The sequence below is a fragment of the Nicotiana tabacum genome, chromosome 12 (genome assembly GCF_000715075.1).
Source record: "Nicotiana tabacum cultivar K326 chromosome 12, ASM71507v2, whole genome shotgun sequence".
Classification (NCBI taxonomy): domain Eukaryota; kingdom Viridiplantae; phylum Streptophyta; class Magnoliopsida; order Solanales; family Solanaceae; genus Nicotiana; species Nicotiana tabacum.
The window spans coordinates 97,113,604-97,133,645 of NC_134091.1; the positions used below are offsets into that span (position 1 = coordinate 97,113,604).

A 20,042-nucleotide genomic window follows, 5' to 3' on the forward strand; every position below is an offset into this window, starting at 1 on the left:
GTGTATTGTACCTTATTTTCTTATTTATTTTCTGTTTCCTTACTTAAATTCGTTGCTTGAATCATTCCTAAATATACTATGCTGAAAGCTGCCTAAAACTATTATAAGTCCAAAGTTATTGTAATTTTGGCTAAGTGTTGTGAGAAGGCTGAAGTTGGGCGTGAGGCCTGGCTACTGCACAGACTGGTTTTGGAGGACAAAAATCAGGCCCGATAAAATTGGTATCAGAGCAGAGCAGGTTCGTGACTGAGACACAACGGGCAGTTGCAAATTTTGTGGTCTTGTTTGAGAACATGGCTGGTGGTAACAATGAACTGCGGGAAAGGCTAGCGATTTTAACTAGAGGCATTGATTGGAAAGTTTCCTTGAAGGTGGCGAAATTCCGACCCTCGTGTCAAGACTTACCTACCTTGAGGCAAAATTGGCAAGGCTAAGTCAAGAGAATGTGGATCTGAAACATGAGACAGTGGTGCTACGACATGTTGTGGGCGAGGACGCTACTCAACGTGGTGTTGATCGTCTCAAGGTAAAAATTCCTGAACCTAAGGCATTTGGTTATGCAAGGAGTGTACGTGAATTGGAGAATTTTCTTTGAGATATGGATCGGTACTTTCATGATATTCGTGTGCAAGATTAGAAGAAAAAAGTAATCTTGACTAATATGTATTTGAGTGAAGATGCTAAGTTGTGGTGGCGCACTCGTGTGGCTGAAGATGAAAATATGGGCAGACCAAAGATTGAGTCGTGGGGGCAATTTAAAAAGGAGTTGAAGGATAAATTCCTTCCTAGAAATTCGCCTTGGATTGCTAGGGACAAGCTGAGAAAGTTGAGGCAAACCGGATCAGTGAGAGCATATGTTAAAGAGTTTACTTCTTTGATGTTGAGCATAAGCAATATGTCGGAAGAAGATAAATTGCACAACTTCATGAGCAGGCTGCAGTAGTGGGCACAATTGGAGTTGCGTAGGCAGAATATTCAAAACCTCGCAAGTCTTTTGACGGCAGTTGATGCATTGGGCAATTTTCACTTGGGTGAAGAGACTTCTACTACAAAGTCCAACGACGAAAAGAAGGACAAGCAAAAGGACAATGAGATACGGGCTGAGGGTGACACTATGGCATAGCAAAGGCATATAGGCATGGGGCAGTGATGCCAAGGCAAGGCAAAAACAAAGTGGGCAAAGGTAGACTAAGTGCAACAAAGGCATGTGCGCAAAGTCGACTTGTCATGACATTGGGGCGCGGCAAAGGGCCATGTATGTGGGCATTGGCAAGGGGTATATGTGGCTGCAATGCACGTGAGAGAAAGGCATTGGCGCCTGATTCAAGCCAAGACACGCACATGGGCAGCAAGTTCTAGCATTCACAAAGTCAAAGGCGGTTACAAGGCACATATTGTGCACATGACGACGGTTGGCTTTTTGTTCAAATCTGGTAAGTTGTGCTAGAATATTTTTGTAGCCATGTTTCCATTATCTTAGCATGATCTAACATGATCCTAGTAGTTGGGGGATGCCAATTACAGTAGGCTAAAATAGTGGGCTGTGTGGGACAAGTGTCTAAGCCTAAGAGCGGCAAGTGTAAAGGCAAAGGGCTGTCACATGTTCTATGAATGTGCAGCACCCTTATACTTGTAAAACGTGTGGGAGCACATTGGAGAGTTAGGAACGAATTCCTAAGTGTATTTTCAAGAGTGAAAACGTCTAAGGCTAAGAGTAGTCTTGTGAGAAAATTTGAGGGTCAAGAGTGATCTTCTTGTACACGACATTGTACTTTTAGTTTGAGTTTCTTTGTATTCTTGAGTTAATTACTATGTTGGGAAAAGAATTTCATGTGTATTGTGCCTTGTGTTCTTTTTTATTTTCCGTTGCCTTACTTAAATTCGTTGCTTAAATCATTCCTAAACTTACTACGTTGAAAACTGCCTAAAAATATTCTAAGACCAAAGTTGCTGTAATTTTTTCTAAGTGTTGTAAGAAGGCTGAAGTTGGGCGTGAGGCCTGGCTACCGCAAATGCTAATTTTGGCGGACAAAAATCAGGCTTGTGACAATTAGTAATGTAATGTAGCAATTAATTATAATACGAAAGTTAATAGTACATTAATTCTTGGTGGATATTTGATCCATTGCCCTAAAATTGAGTATGCAAAGTATCAACCAAATTATTTGTTTACTTTCTAAACATAAAAATGAATTTACAATTATACCCTTGAATATTTGATTTTTATAGTCTTTTAAAAAAGAGACAAAAGGTAGCTTTGTCCTTTTGGCGCTTCATTCATGTATAACTTATACATGAATTAGCTATTCCATGCATGTTGGTGGTGGATTAAGATAATATATCAATTGGTGTACAAAATAATATATTAGTTATCCTAGAATCACAGCCAAACAATATATTAATTCAATATAAATTCGTATACCATAAATAATGGCCTTATACATCATATCAAACAACCCACAAGTGTTCGAGTCCTGTCCCCGAGAGACGTATTTAATTCTTGTCATGTCCTTTCCCTATTCTTCTGCTTCAATTTGTGAAAGAAGATCAAAGTGAAAACCGCACAAAACCACAACTGTAACATTCCCATGTTGTAGTCCAGAGCTATGAGAAATGAAATAGTGAAATGGGGATTTTGGTTTTAGGTTAGTTAGACTTGTAATAAAATAGCTAGCATAAGATATGAAGGATGGTCACTTATTAATATAGCAGATTCTTCTACACTTTATTTAATTGAAAGTTCAAATACTCCACATGTTCTTTATTACACTTTTGAATTTTTTTTATAACAATTAGGGTGTTTTCGGTACAGAAAAATATAGATTGGTCTACCTTGATAAATTATATTCTAAGTTAGATTTCAAATTTTCGTTAGATATAAAAATAGTTCTACCTTGACTAATTATTTAAAATATAGTGAAATTACAAAAGTGTTTATATTATATATTTCTAATTTTAAAAACCAACGAATCTTGCAACACTTTATTTTTTTCATCAAAGGATAGATAAGATAGCTTCAAGTGGTTGTAGTTGCAAATAAGCACCTCGCTTAAAAATAATATTTAAATTTATACAATATATATTCCTTCCGTTTCAATTTATGTGAATCTATTTCACTGAGCACAGAATTAGAAAAGAGAGAAGATTTTTGAACTTGTGGTGTAAAATGATGCTTGGGGCTATAAATCATTATATAAAGATAAATTATTTTCAAATAAGGAAAGAGATGACCAGTTGAATATATCTTTTTCTCAATAGATTCATGTGCATATGTGACGATTTTCTTTTAAAGCGAACAAGTGAACTATGGACACATTGAGAATGAAACTTCCATATTTTCCTAATTGAAGATTTTAATATTTGAAAAGCAAAAGAAAAAAAAAAGGCAATTGCAAACTTATTAATAACCTGTAAATAATTAAATTTTAGTATATTTCCTTAACAACCACGCTCTATAACAACATTTCGCTCCAGCAGACAAGTTCTATATGAATTTCTTTTTATGTTATATTCTTTTACTTCTTTATAAACAACATCCATCATTATAGCAGTACACTTTTCGTAAAATTACTTCTCTATTATAATTATTTTATTGGATACATAAAGTTTATAATTTATAAGATCAAATGGGGAAATTAAAACGTTAAAAATTCTTGTGAACATGGAATATAAAAAATTAAAAGATGAAGGTGTAGACCTTTTTATTCTGCCATTTTTGCAACATAAAGAGATTGGAAAATATTGGGTAATTTTAATCTATAAATGTCGAACAAATATCAAATATTATTATAGGTGTATAACAACTATTCCCTATAACATGTAAAAAAAAAAATCGGAACTAACGAGATTATTATATAGATATTTAAATGTATAAAACACAAAGACATATATAACAAATTAAAAAACACAAATGAAAAAGAGATAATACATCATGCGATTATATAATTTAATATCTCATGAACAATAAATTAAATTACAGAAGTTATAAATAACCTTTAAATTGGATTAATTGTTTAACGTATAGACATCTAGAAGGATAAAACGAAAACAAATACTGCAAAAGAAAATTTTATATCCATAAAAAGAAAGAAGATAGGCTGAGCTTGAGAGTTGGAAACTACATGCATTCTTTTAAATTACTGTCCAACTGTGCCCTCTCACTCTATTACAAAATTCTAGGTTGTGTCTGATCACCAGATTAAGACCATTGATAATAATGATAATAAAAGAAAAATAAATCAATAGCTTGATAAAGAACACTCCAATCCAAATGTATAACTTTCAATGAATTCACAGTTGGATCTTATCCTAAAATTTAATATATAGGAGTTTAATTCTTACTAGGTAGAATTTGGACGAGTAATTAGCCAGACAAGATACAAGACATGAGAGACCAAAATAGTATATATTGGTAAGCAATAGTCCAAAAATATCAACATCCGGGCAGATGTGGATTCTATTTGATAAGCCATGCATGCACCACACTCCTTTGGCCACTCTACCACGGCCATCACCTTCATTCTTTTGTCAAAAGTCCACCTTTTCCGATCACCTTTCACATTTATGCTCTTGTTATCTATATTTTTTATTGTGATAACAATGCTATACTACCCCCCTCAATACAAATATCGTGCAATTTAATATTATTCTTTTGGGATTTAAATCCTCCTCTCCTATAATTTTTTCCCCATTTCATTACGGTTAGGCCACACTCATATTCTTTTTCTTTTCTTTTTTGTTGAAAGGAAAGTTATTTCCTTACTTTATCTCGCATCTTTCTTCAAACAATCAATACAAGAAAGATATTGAGGATTTGTGGTCGTCATCTATAAAGTTATTGTTATTATTATTATTATCATAGTTACTATTAGATCTGAAGATATCGATTACTGTTATACATACTAAAAAGTTGTTTTTTCTTGTTATTGTTTTTAATTTGTCTAGCTGATAAAGCTTAATTATTTTTTAGAAAAGTTTGTGACCTAATCGTTTTCCTTTTCATTTTATATTTCTATATACTTGAGTAGAAAAGGAACGAAAAGAATAAGGAGCCAATTCATTGCGCGGTTGGTCATTAATTTAACTTAATTAGTTTAAAGTCATATCACAACTTAAGAGCAAGTACGACGTCTGTAATTTTCTGAAGGTCTTCTTTCCCGTCTGTTGTGGAGTTTATCCAAAGACTTATCTTTATTAGCTAGTTTGATAATATTATAATCACGGGTTTGCAAAGCTTATCTTGAATTAGGTAGTTTAATGAACTGAGGAAAATATTGATGTTAATTTGGAGAGTATAGTCAATCATTTACCCACCAAATTGACATTTTCTTTGCTAAAGATGGAAACGAAAGGTACAACGCTGAAAAATATTACTCCTGTAACAATTTAAGCAAATTAATTAGTTGTTTGCCAAGTGCTGGAAAATATTACTATTCTATAGTAATACAAGTATACAACAATCTTTGATTTTTCGTTTTATGGTCTACTGAGATTGCTTACAGATGGTACCAATCACAGACTGTCAGATAATTTTCTTGACCTTTACATCACATCTATATGTTACAATTCTTGAAATAATACTAGTAGCTGACCCCAATGTGCTTGAGAGATTGAGGCGTATAGTAATTGTTGTTTTCCACCATCTTCATTCTTGAAATCCATCCCGAAGTATCCATTGTCACTGGAACTGAAAGGCTGGATTCACAAAAATTGGGACATTTCCATTAACGTTGGTACTAGTCATGTACTGGTGTGACAATTCCCCTAGCTGAAATTTTTCCATGGCATGATGAGGCACATTTCCAATATTAACATTGGTCATTGTGTTTTGGTTGTTAGCGTTGTATGAATTGTCATCAAATAGTTGTGAAATTGAACCAAAATAATCCATTTCCAATAGATGAGATAGTGAACAAGCCCTTGGCAATTTCAATGTTTGTGGTCCAGTAGCAGCAACAATTTCAACAGGATTAGTACTCAATATTTCTGGCTGTTTTGTATCTTCTTCAACTTTCATCATCTCCATAGCTCTTCCCAAATTCTTCTTCTTATAAATTCTACAAAGTACCCAATCATCCAACTGAATAAAACGAAGAAAAAAGTAAACATTTAGTCATGACAAAAACCCTTATAATATATAGTAGAACGGGTTTAATATATATACACTGCCACGAGCTATCAGTACGACTTAACATATTCTAGAAGTTACTTGTAATATGGATTATTAAATGTAATTATTACCCTTTAAAATGATCCGTTGGTGTAAAAACGTCTATACTAACAGAGTATACAAGTTAAACTATAGTAGTAAACAATTCCGAGGATTCAAGTCTTACCCTCATGGAGCCATTTAGCCTGATTGGTTGAGATCTGGATTCACTTAATCGATATTCATGCATGATCCAATCAGTCTTAATACCCTTAGGAGGTCTTCCTTCATAGAAAACAAGAGCCTTCTTAATACCAACATATTTTGATCCACTATAGATTGCTTTATCTGTGCCTGTAGCCTTCCAATAACCTGATACAGCTGCTCTATTTGGCCTAACTCCATTTGGGTATTTCCGATCACGAGGGGTGAAAAAGTACCATTCCCTTTCCCCAAATTCAGCTTTCTCTACAAGAATTTCATAAGAAAATTAATACAAGACTTAAAAGTCAACCAAACCAAAACTAAGTCTTTGAATTAAACACGATTCTATGAGTATACTAACCAGGCAATTCCCAAGGATCGAACTTATAGACATCAACTTCGGGGATGATTGAAACAGGACAAGGCCTTGAGGTTGCTTGATTACGAAGATAATACATGATTAATTCTTCATCGGTGGGATGGAACCTAAATCCAGGAGGAAGCTCCTCGGAGCAATTTTTCCCAACCATTTTTTTTTAAAAATGGTCAAGGAAATAAATAGAAGCGAGAAATATATATATTTATATATATTGTATGGTATGTGGAATAGAACAAAAACCCTTTTCAAATTCTTTTTGGTAAGCTAAGAAAGGTATTGAAAAGTAGGGTTCATGTAGGGAGGGGAGAGGGAATTTGATTCTATGTAAAAGGAAACTATTGAGAAGTGAGCGTTTGAAATGTTTGAAAGGAGAAGGTTGGCTAATTTATTCTCGAGGGTTTTTTGTCTTCTTGCTAATTTGATTACATAAGGGGTTTGGATATTGGTTGTTTTTGACTTGCGTACCTCGTATTATTGGTGTTGCAAATTAAACCATACTTGCAGGTTAGGTATATTACTTTAAATAATTTCCTATTATTGTTTCTTCCTCCAATGGATAACATATCGATGGGCATGGAGGAAGGGAGGGGGGAGGGGAAGGAAATCCTTAGTCTTATCTTTTTTTCTTGTTTGTGCTACTTTAACAAACTATCACTCCATGGCTTTTTCAATATTGAGTATCAATAAAAATAAAATTCCTTGCAAGAAATTGTAGTCCTGATCTTACATGCGAGGATGTAGCCTAGCGTTAATGAAGTGGGTGAAAATCACGTGATGTTCAAATTCCGACAAAGATAATAAATTGTTATTTGATTTCATTATGTGTGTCTAATCCTAAAATGATATAAGAAATTTCAGTATCTGTGTTGATAGAAGGTCATGCGTACTCGATAGAATAATCGAATTATGCACAAACTGTCTCGAACTCCACCACTAATATAAAAAAATTATCCTCATCCAGTGATTAAGGTTCGAGATTCAATTGTATGAGGAGGACAACTTACGAGAATTTTGGAGTTTTGGTATTATAGAGTTCTGATATTTTCGTCAAATCAATATATCTCTAATAGATGATGAATGGAACCGCGTCAGATAATAGCTAGAGAGAATCATTTGAGTTGTTGCACGACTAAATTAGAGCCCCACTACATTTGTTTTCTTTTGTTCCTTTCTAAAAGGAGAAAAAAGCGTCTCTTGAAAAATACAAGAACCTTTTTATCAAACTTATGTGCACTAGGCATTGTATATATATTAAAGAAAGTGACTTGAGAACAGTATCTGTACATGATTTATGAGGTGCTTGTCGTATATCCTAGCCAATTTATATGTTGTTCCTTTCATGTTTAAGAAAACAAAAATACATAAGCACAGTATGTCACGAAACGTTTTCCAGGTTTTGTGGGCGAATGGATGATAAAAATGTTTTAAATTGGATGAAATCATACCCTCAAATTAATGACATTATTATTACTATTATTATACTAAAAATCATTGCAAACACATTGTTGTCTATGAACTTGTCATGCATTCAATTCCTTATTTATAGCTTTCCTAACCTAAAATTTTTGTGACTATGTCAATAGATTTTCACATATTCCGTATAACATAAAAATTAATGTATTTCGTAAAACTTACCAATCTATTTCGACTAATGTGGATTGAAGTGGTAGACTAAAATGATTACATACAAACTCCAACACCACAAAAAGACTTCTTCATCTAGTTTTCTTTCCCTGATTATTTACAGAGACATACTCCAATTTTATAATTATATAATTATAAAGAAAATAATAAGTTATACGTATCTCAATTATTGGGTGACATCTTCGGGGGCGAAGTTAGCATGAAATACCGAATTCGAGAGAACTACTACTGTAACGATCCGGCCGGTTGTTTTGAGTATTTTATCCCCGATCCCTTATTTATTGCCTCCTCTATGTTATATTATGGTTATGTGACTTGCCGGGGTATTTGGCTTTGATTTCAGGTGAGTTTCGAAGTGAAATGGGACACATAGTCCCTAAGTTGGAAGATTAAGTTGAAAGAGTTGACCGTAGTTTGACTTTATGTTAATGACTCTGGAATGGAGTTTTGACGGTTCTAATAGCTCCGTATGGTGATTTTAGACTTAGGAGCGTGTCTGGATGTTGATTTGGAGGTCCGTAAGTCATTTCGACTTGAATTGACGAAAGTTAAAAAGTTGAAGGTTTGGAAGGTAAGTTTGACCGGGAGTTGCCTTTATTGATACCGGGGTCAAATTCTGATTCCGAAAGTTAGAATATGTTTGTCATGTCATGTATGACTTCTGTGCAAAATTTGAAATCAATCGGAGTTATGTTGGTATGAATTGGCATTAGTTTTGGAATTCGGAAGTTCATAGTTTCAATAGGCTTGCGATTCGTGTTTTTTATATTGTTTGATGTGATTTGAGGCCTTGATTAAATTTGTATCGTATTTTAGGACTTATTGGTATGTTAGGATGGGGTCGTGGGGCCTCGGGTGTGATTCGGATTAAGTTCGGCTTCATTTTTTGCTTTGTGGGATTGCTGGTTTTCTCAGTCTGGTTTCCTCTTATCGATCGCGAGAAGGGTCCGCGATCGCGAAGCTATAAGACTGGCAGGTATGAAGTTGTTCTACACGTTTGCGAGGATGGAATTGTGATCGCAAAGTTTGGGAAGTTACAGTTCCGCGAACGCATGAGTGGTGCCGCGTTCGCGATGAATGAAGATGAGGCCTGGGAAGGCTGACTCGTTGCTCTACGTGATCACATAAGTGTGACTGCGATGGCGTAGCTTTGGAGTTTCACTCACCACGTTCACGACCTTTGGAGTGCGTTCGCATAGGTCATTTTGTGAGGGCAGCATTTTTGTTCTTCGCGGTCGCAAAGAGGAATCACTAGGCAACAGAATAAAATTTTCAAAACGAGGGTTTCATCTCATTTTTCATAATTTGGACCTAGAGAGAGAGCTCGGCTTGTGGCAATTTTTCGAAAGTTTTTCAACGAAATCGTTGGGGTAAGTAATTCTAAACGGGTTGGACTATATTTCATGAATCTATTATTATTTACATCATCTAATTAGTGATTTGAGTTGAAAATTTGAGAAAAACTTGTAAAAACCTTCTAAACTAAATTTTGGAATTTTGAAAGGCGATTTGAGGTCGGATTTGAGTAATTCTTGTATGGTTGGAATCGTTATCGAATGCGTGTTCAGATTGTGTAATTTGGTCAGTTCCGAGACGCTTGGGTTGACCTTTTGAGTTGACTTTTTATTCCTTGCAAAGATCATAACTTTATTGTTCGAAATAGTTTGCTACAGTTTATATTTATGGTATGAAATTGTTTTGGCTAGATTTGAGTGGTTTGGAGTTGGATAATAGAGGAAAAGGCCTACTAGTTGTCAAGTTAGATGTTTTGAGGTAAGTGTCTTGCCTAACTTTATGAGGAGGGAATTACCCCTTAGGATTGGTGTTGTTTTGTGATAATTGTAATGTGTGGAAGCCGTGTACGCAAGGTGACGAGTGTGTACACGAGCCAAATGTAAAAATTTACCGATTTTAGCTATGCAGATTCTTTCATGCCTTAATTGAGTTATCTTAACATATTATATTCGTCATCATTAGTCTATTTTCACATGTTCTACTTGTCTTATCTCTTACTTGTTAATTGCTCTACATGTTTAGTTGAAGTTCTTATTTTCTTTATTCCATATTCATTATTTAACCGTTGAATTCCCTATTTGAAGCTGTTATTCTAGGAATATCTTATCGTTAAAATTGGTATTGAGTTATAAAGGCCGTGATTCACATTGAAGCAAAGTGTTAAGTTGTGCAATACTATTCTTGTTGAGTTATTCATTTTTGGTTGCTATTGTTGAGACTCTTGTATACATTGTGGTTGAGCCATGGGCTACTTATTATGAAAACACCGTTATTGTTGATTTCTTTGGCAAGTTGTGATATTGGACACTTGAGGTGCGATTTGTGATACGTTGTGATATTGATACACATGCGGTCGTATAAGGTTTTGGGGTTGAAACGCATGCAGTGAGATAAGGTGGGCTTGATACGCGTATTGCTAGTAAGGGAACTAATTGAAGTCACGCGGTGTGATAAGGTGAGCTAAAATGGGGGATGCTATTTCGGAAATAATGATTTTCAAAATTAAAAGCAAGGCTCCCGCGGTGATATAAGGAAATATTGTGAACTGTTTTGTGACTTGAGACTACGAGGCGGTACCTTGGTAGTGACTCTTGTTGATACTTCTCTATTACTTCACTTGTGTTTGGTTATTTCGTTTCCTTGGCCTAACATCCCTTGTTTTCTTCCGTGATAGTCAGTGTAGTTAATCTGGGTATATTTCTTAATTGTTTCATTTCCATTGTTATTATTATTACACTGTTAATTACTTGCTATGTTTCTTATTTATTCCAGTAGGTCCTTGACCTGACCTCGTCACTATTCTACCGAGGTTAGGCTTGGCACTTACTGGGTACCGTTGGTGTACTCATGCTACGCTTCTACACATCTTTTTGTGCAGATCCAGGTACCACCTACCAGTCCAGGCATCACTGAGGCGAGCTCAGTTCGGAGACTTTAAGATATACCTGCCGGCATTCGTAGGCCTCGGAATCCCCCTCTATCTAGACTATTTTATCTCCTTATCCTTTTATAGACACTGATGTATAAGGATGTTCAGTACTATCATATAGAGCTTGTGACTTGCATTCGCTGGGTTTTGGGAGGTTGTATATATTGAGTTGCAGAGTTTATTTTATATTAGATGTTGAGGTTTGAAACTTTAAATTATCATTTCGTTAATATTGTATGTATGTTAGGCTTACCTAGTCTTAGAGACTAGGTGTTATCACGATATCTTACGGAGGGAAATTAGGATAGTGACAAGTTGGTATCAGAGCTCTAGGTTCATAGGTTTTATGAGTCATAAGTAAACTCGGTCCTAGTTCAGCCCGAGTTTAGGGCAGCAATATCTAAGGAGGAGCAGATCAGGATCTATAGGTACAAGAAGTACCACCCTCCTACCTTCAGCGGCTTAGCTTCAGAGGACGCACAAGGTTTTCTTGAGGAGTGCCACCGTATCCTCCGTACTATGGGTATTGTGGATTCGAGTGGGGTTGCTTTCACTATGTTCCAGCTTAAGGGAGCAGCTTATTAGTGGTGGCAAGCATATCAGTTGGGTAGCCCGACCGAGGCAGCTTCATTCACCTGGGCTTAGTTCCCAGAGATGTTCATGAGGGAGTTTATTCACAAGAGCCTTCGTGATGCATGACGTGCAGAGTTTGAGCAGTTGAGACAGGGTGCTGTGACTTAAGGTAGCACTATTGGTGGAGGAGAATGAAGAAGGACATAGTGGAGTATGTAGATCGGTGCCTAAATTGCCAGCAGGTGAAGTATGAGCATCAGCGTCCAGGTGGATTGCTTCAGAGGCTAGAGATTCCAGAGTGGAAATGGGAGCTGGTTACTATAGATTTTGTTGTTGAGCTCCCATGGACTAAGAAGAAGTTCGATGCAGTATGGGTGATTGTGGATAGGTTGACTAAGTCAGCTCATTTCATTCTAGTGGTGACTACTTATTCTTCAAAGTAGCTGGCAAAAGTTTATATTCGTGAGATTGTCCGACTGCATGGCGTGCCAGTATCCATCATCTCTGACCGGGGTACACAGTTTACATCGTGATTCTATAGTGTCGTACAATGTAAGTTGGGCACACGAGTTGAGTTGAGTACGACATTCCACCCTCAGACGGACGGACAGTCCTAGCGCACTATTCAGATATTGGAAGATATTCCTCGTGCATGTGTGATGGAGTTTGGGGGTTCTTGGGATCAGTTCTTGTTGCTTGTGGAGTTTTCCTACAACAACAGTTACCAGTCGAGCATTCAGATAGTTCCGTATGAGGCCTTGCGTGAGAGGCGGTATCGGTCTCCTCTGGGTTGGTTTGAGCCGGGTGAGGCAAGGCTATTGGGTACTGACTTGGTTCACGATGCTTTGGAAAAGGTTAAATTGATTCAAGATCGACTTCGTACATCACAATCTAGACAGAAGAGTTATGCGTATCAGAAGGTTCGTGATGTTGTATTCATGGTTGGGGAGCGTGTCTTGCTCCGGGTTTCGCCCGTGAAGGGTGTTATGAGGTTCAGGAGGAAGGACAAGTTGAGCCCTAGGTATATCGGACCTTTTGAGATTTTTGAGAGTATTGGAGAGGTGGATTTCAAGCTTTCACTACCACCTAGTCTAGTTGCAGTTCATCCAGTATTCCATGTTTCTATGCTCCAGAAGTATCACGATAATCCATCTTATGTGTTCGATTTCAACTCAGTCCAGTTGGAGAAGGATTTGTCCTATGCTGAGGAGCCAGTGGCCATTTTGGACAGACAGGTACGAAAGTTGAGGTCAAAGAACATTGCTTCAGTGAAGGTATAATGGAGAGGTCAACCAGTCAAGGAGGCGACTTGGGAGACCGAGCATGACATGCATATCTGTTATCCTCATCTTTTTACCACTTCAGGTATGTAACGATCCGGCCAGTCATTTTGAGTATTTTAGCCCCGATCCCTTATTTATTTCCTACTCTATATTATATTGTGGTTATGTGACTTGTCAGGTATTTGGTTTTGGTTTATGGTGAGTTTCAGAGTGAAATAGGACACATAGTCTTTAAGTTGAAATGGTTGATTGTAGTTTGAATTTGGTGTCCCGGGGTCCTCGAGTGTGATTTGGATCAAGTTCGGTTTCATTTTTGGCACTATGAGATTGCTGGTTTTCTAAGTCGGGTTTCCTCTTATGCGATCGCAAGAAGGGGGCCGTGATCGCGAAGCTTTAAGACGGGCAGGTGTGAAGTGGTTCTACGCATTCGCGAGGACGGAATTGCGATCGCGAAGTTTGGGAAGTTACAGCTCCGCAAATGCGGAGTGGTGTCGCGTTCGCGATGAAGGAAGGGAAGGCTAAGGAAGGCTGACGTGTTGCTCTCCGCGATCGCATAAGTGTGACCGTGATCGCGTAACTTTGGATTTTTATTCGCCGTGTTCGCGGCCTTTGGAGTGCGTTCGCGTAGATAATTTTGTAAGGGAAGCATTTTTGTTCTTCGCTATCGCGAGGGACTTTCCGCGATCGCGAAGAGGAATTACTGGCAGCAGAATATAAATTTTAAAACGAGGGTTTCATCTCATTTTTCATAATTTGGACCTAGAGAGCTTAGCCCGTGGCGAATTTTCGAGGGTTTTTCAAGGAAATCGTTAGGGTAAGTGATTCTAACCCGAATTGGACTATATTTCATGAATCTATTGTTATTTTCATCATCTAATCAGTGATTTGAGTTGGAAATTTGAGAAAAAATTGTGAAAATATCCTAGACTAAATTTTGGAGTTTTGAAAGGCGATTTGAGGTCGGATTTGAGTAATTCTAGTATGATTGGACTCGTTATCGAATGTGTTTTCGAATTTTATAATTTTATTCGGGTTCTGAGATGCGGGCCCATGTTATCCTTTTGAGTTGACTCTTTATTCTTTGCAAAGATCGTAATTTTATTGTTCGAAATAATTTTTTATAGTCTAGATTCGAGCTGTTCGGAGTTGGATAATCGAGGGAAAGGCCTACTAGTGGATTAAGTTAGCATTTTTGAGATAAGTGTCTTGCCTAACTTTGTGTGGGGGGAATTACCCGTTAGGATTGGTGTTGTTTTGTGATAATTGTGATATGTGGAAGCCGTGTACACAGGGTAACGAGTGTGTACACAGGCTAAATATGGTAATTGACCGGTGTTAGCTATGTAGATTCCTTTCAAGCCTTTAATTGAGTTGTCATAATATGTTTTACTCATCATCATTAGTCTATCTTCACATGCTTTACTTGACATCTCTCTTACTTGTTAATTACTCTACATGTTTAGTTGAAGTTCTTGTTTTCTTTATTCCATATTCATTATTTAACCGTTGAATTCTCTATGAAGTTGTTATTCTTGAAATATCTTATTATTAAAATTGTTATTGAGTTATAAGGTCGTGATCCATATTGAAGCAATGTATTAAGTTGTGAAATACTATTCTTGTTGTGTTATTCATTTCCGGTTGCTAATTGTTGAGACTGTTGTGTACATTGCGGTTGAGCCATGGGCTACTTACTGTGGTAATACCGTTATTGTTAATTTATTCGACAAGTTGTGATATTGGGCACTTGAGGTGCGATTGTGATACGTTGTGATATTGATACGCATGTGGTGGTATAAGGTTTTGGGGTTGAAACGCATGCAGTGAGATAAGGTGAGTTTGATGCGTGTGTTACTAGTAGGAAAACTACTTTGAAGCCACGTGGGTGGGCTAATAAGGTGGGCTCATTGTTATTTTGGGTATAAACTTGTTTAGGTCAAATGGTAATAAGAATATTTTGGTTTCCCATTTTCTCAAGTACATGAATGTAGTAAGAAGCTTTAGTTTTGTAAAGCAAAACCAATTATTTAACGAGGAAACAAAAAGGTCCCCATAAAAAGTGAAGAGGATACCTTGCTGTTTTCCTTCTCGAGCAAGTAAATCTCCTTTTTATTTTTTGACCAATTACCAAAAATAGCTACTAAGTCTCACCTGCTTTAGGAAATTGACAAGTGTCTTGCTTTGATTATTAAAGATAAGCACCGAAAAGAAAAAGTGATAAGTGGCGTGTTCGGTATAACGAAAAATGTTTTCTGTTCAAAATGTTTTGCGTCTTCTTAGAAAATAAGTAGTTATTTAACTCATTTTTTTTGTGTTTGGTACGCAAATTAAGAAAAATAATTTTTCAAGAGTATTTATAGATAATTTAGATACAATAAATATGAAGCCATAAACTTTCGAATTAACAACCTTCCGAACTCAAAAATTCCATAAACTTTCGAACCATTAAACTTTCGAACCCGTAAACTTTATAATTTCTAAACCCGCAAACTCTATAATTTCAAAACCCGCAAATATTCAAACGCATAAACTTCTAAACTCATAATTTTAAATCTCATAAAATTTTGAACCTCTAAACTGAAAAATAAAAAACCATAACTGAAAATATATAAAAAAAATATTTTTTGCCATGCGGAGGGGGGGAGGGGGGAGCGGGTTTGGGGTGGGTGGGTAATGCACAAAAACAAAAACTAAGTAAAAAAATATTCTTTTGCGGGGGGTTGGAGGGATGAGTGGTGCAGAAAAACAAAAAAAATCGGAGATAGAAAATAAAAAAATCTTTTTGGAGAGGGGTGGGAGAGAAGGGGGAGGAGGTTGAGGTTAGATGTGAGGGTATGTGAATTTTTAAAAAAAATATTTTTCTAATTTTTTTGCTTTAATTTGAGAAAAATATAATATCTCAAAAAATATTTTTCAAACTATTTTGTGTTAAATACGAAAAAATGAGAAAATTTTACAAAAACCAAACACACCCAAAATCTAAGTTAGCATGTGGTTGTAATCCTAGCCACCTCATGAATGGGCTGCTTATTGGAATAGATCAGCCTGTAAATTTCATCCATCCATTTTTAAATAATATCTTTAAAGACACGTGACAGTCCCATGACTAAAGGATAAAGATAAAAAAAAACTGTATTACTCTACAGGTGTGAGGTGGCGAGGTTGAATTGTGTTCCATTTTATATCCCCAATAATAATAATGGAACTTTTACAGAACTATTCAGGTGGGGCAAAAACTTTTTCCTGCACTCTTTTCCAATAGTCCCCCATTAAACGTTACACTGCACAATTTTATGCGTTGTTTTCCTTGGAGGTATGTAATTTACATGATTGTGTATCTCGAAAGTATGCTGTTTTTTCTGAAAATCGGATAATAATTAAATTTGTAAGTGATTTTAAGGATACGAGAATTAATTTAATACAAAACGATAAATTAAATTGCTATTGAATAAACAAAGACAAAATAAATTCAAACCACACGAGTTGGATAGTTTCAACCTTAATGAAATAGCTACTCTCGAACCGAGCTCACCAAGACCGATATAGATGAAAAAGAACAAGAGCTAGAGCCAAAGAACATAATAATATAGTTGCTTTTGAGTGCGTGTTACAATGCGTTTCATGAATTATGAGTCCCCATTTATATAGTAGGGCAGTCCTATTTTATGTACAACTCTATAAAAGGTAAAAAATCTTCTGATTCACTGATTATCGGTTCGTCACCGGTACGTGATCGAGATCCCCGCCATAATATTCGCCCGGTTACGAATATTTCGGTCTTCTGTTGGCTACGCTGGATTGTCCGACAATGTCCTTCTAAGTCGATCGTGGTTAAGATCAATTCCGGGACCATGGCCTCGATATTCTCGAAGGCAGGCGTCATGCCCTCGGGTTCTGGTCCGGTGGGACTTTGGCCCGATTTTGGTCCCTTGTTGCCATGTCTCGAGCCTGGCTTATTTTGTCGAAGGTTAGGATACACCGTGAGATCGATTTCACTTGTATACAGATAGTCCCCTCATTTTTTGGAGAGTAAACGATGAGAAACGACATGAGCTTCCGATTCTTATTTCGATACATCGTGACAAAAATGACAAAACAACCGAAACGTCTCGTCAGTCAAGTCATAATGGTATTAAATGTATGTCAGCCGCCGGTCGGCCGTCCCTGGATGCGAAACGCCGCTGAACTACTATAAATACCCCCTTCTTTTTTTTCATTTTAACTTTACATCAAAATCTTCTACCCTCGTACCTTTAAGATTTCAATAATCTTTAGCACTTTTACCTCGGTTATTCGAGGTCCTTTGCAAGAAGTTTTACCCATCTTCATTCTCAAGCCAAAAAGTCTGATCTTTCAACTTCATTTCTTTCTTCTCCTTTCTCAGATTTTCCTCCATTTTCATCCTCTAAAGAAATGGCAAAAACTTTCAAAATTATTCGCAAAAAAGAAACGCATTCTTCTTCGTGGCCGTCTATTGAGGCCGAGGAGACCGCTCCGCGTGTGGCCGTCGACGAACCAGTACCCGAACCCCCTTTGAAAATATTCATCCCCGGGGGATTCTCGGTCAACGTCGATTTCAAGGTCGAAAAGCCTTCTTCAGTACAGGGCCGGTGTGAGGAGGTCTCGAGATATATCTGCTCGATCACCGAAGAGGTCCTCCCTACGGTCCGACAAGATTGCAACTGGGCCGATAAAGACATAGTGGTCCCCGACCCTGGTGAGGCCATTACCACCTATGTCGAGAGATACTTAAGTGTTTACACTTATCCCTTTACACTGGACCTGGTGGACTCGATGATTATAGATTTCTGTAAGAGATACCAGGTATGCCTCGGTCAGATTCATCCTTCGTTCTAGAGGATCGTGATCCTCCTTTGGTTCTTTGTGAACAAAATCGATGGGTGCTCGTTCACCATCGACCATCTTCTTCGGTTATACAGTCCTCGATCTTCCGAGGGGACTGATAAAGCTCGTTCGTCGGGACAGTAAAGCCCCGTTCTCAAGTATTGATGAGGACTGGGATCGGGGTTGGCAAGGCCTTTGTCCGAGTGAGGACTTCGGACTTGATCCCAGCTGAGTGCAGGCCATTCCCCGAGAAGTGGAATACATCACGTAAGTATAACTTACTTTCGAATGTCGATTTCATACTTACTTCTTTTTTCCTTATCGGTGCTTTGTGGTGGTGCTGCTATCGCTCGGGTCCCAAATGTTATCCCTCGACTTAAGGAGTTGGTCGAGGGTATCGTATCACAGATGCCCTACTCTGAACGATCGTGGCGCAAACTCTCGAAGGGCCGTTGGGAGGCCTGTTCCCATGGTGAGACTTCTTTATCGAGTAGGTAGTATTAGGATTCTCCTTTCTACATTAAGTCCTTACTCCCTTTAATTCTTTTTGCAGGTTTATCTAAGGATATCGAGTTGAGGCCTCCAGTCGGTGGCGAGGACATTACTACCGAGTCCCTTACTCTAAGATAGGCCGAAGAGAAGAAGAGAAAGAGGGATCCGAGTTCCCCGAGCTCGAAGAAAAAGAAAACAAGGAGAAGGCTGGTGCGTAAGTCAAGAGAAAACACCAGCACCCGAGCACCACCTTCGGATTCGCTCTATCGGTTGAGGGACGAATCCTAAGAGGAAGAACCTTTTGTTCTAGTGGCCTACAATCCGTCCCAGCTTGAAAAGCAGGGGGCCTCCAAACCAGAGATCTGTGAGGTAGATCTGCCTCAAGCCAGGGAAGTCGATGAAGAGACCGGGGTCGAGGCTTCCCGGGATACGAGAAGTGCCCCGAAGGAGGCAATCGGTGTCATAGCTATCACCGAGCCGCCCTCGTTTACCGATTCCATGTAAAACGAGGCCCAAATAGTGAATGAGCGCCCCAACGAAAGGGCCCATGGAGCGAACGGCCCCCTTCCGCTGCTATTTTGATGGCGAGGATTCCACCGCCACGGAAGACATCACCGGATTGGGTGACATAGAGGTACCGAGGAAGAGTCCGACCTCGGGGGAAGGCGGGCCTAACTCAAGCTCAAAATTGGTCAACCGATTCCCTGCCCCGAGTGTAGTTCCTGATCGGAAGCGGTCCATTATCATTACCGTCCAAGAGGATGCCCGAGTTCTTTCCACCCCTGTAGGGATGGCCAGTTACCTCCGATGCCTGGTGACCGAAGAAGATTAGGCCAAAATGAATGAGGTAGATGCGCCCTGCCTGTTCAATAAAGCACAACAGGCACTGAACCAGGTAACTTTAGATAACTCTCCATGATTTCAATTTCTACTTTAATTCTTGAATTAATTCATTGATAATCCTAATATTTTTCTTTGTATTTGTAGGCTTCGGTACTTCACCATGAAACTTTCCTCCAGTACCGGGATGAGTTGGAAGCCCCTCGAAAAGAACATGCCGACCTGGTTGAAGAGGTAAAAATTTATGAAGTTAGTGACGATGATCTAGACACGGTGTCTAATGGTCGAAACCCGCATGTTCAATAGAAGATTGATCGGATCAGCCAGCTCCGAGCCGAGATGGATGTAGTCAAGGTTGAGGTCAAAGAGTGGAGAGGCAGGATGGACCTCCTGGCTTTGGAAAAGATACTGCCCAGGAGTAGTTGACCACGGCGGAGGTCCAGCTTCGAGCGACGAGGGAGAAGGCTGAGGCACGGTCCCAAAGATTGAGGAGCTCCAGTCTCAGCTAAGTTCGGTTGTTTCGGATTGAGAGACCCTTACCAAGGAGCTTAAGGCAGCCAAGTCGGTGGTTGAAGTAACCAAAGTCGATACCGACAATATGGTGGCCTAGTATAAAGCCGATGTCGAGGTAGCCCAGGACCGCCTGAAAGATATTGTCGAGTATGTGAAGTGGTAGTCCCGAAGGGAGGC

General features: G+C 38.2%; 1 protein-coding gene across 1 annotated transcript; it reads right to left on the minus strand.

Moving 5' to 3' along the window:
* Positions 1 to 5,354: 5,354 nt before the first annotated feature.
* Positions 5,355 to 7,086, minus strand: LOC107811757 (NAC domain-containing protein 2-like). The gene is made up of 3 exons (XM_016636746.2): positions 6,714 to 7,086; positions 6,336 to 6,616; positions 5,355 to 6,079 (listed from the first exon to the last, which is right to left on the minus strand). The coding sequence occupies exons 1-3, from the start codon at positions 6,880 to 6,882 to the stop codon at positions 5,678 to 5,680; spliced, it is 852 nt and encodes a 283-aa protein (XP_016492232.1). The 5' UTR covers positions 6,883 to 7,086; the 3' UTR covers positions 5,355 to 5,677.
* Positions 7,087 to 20,042: the final 12,956 nt, after the last annotated feature.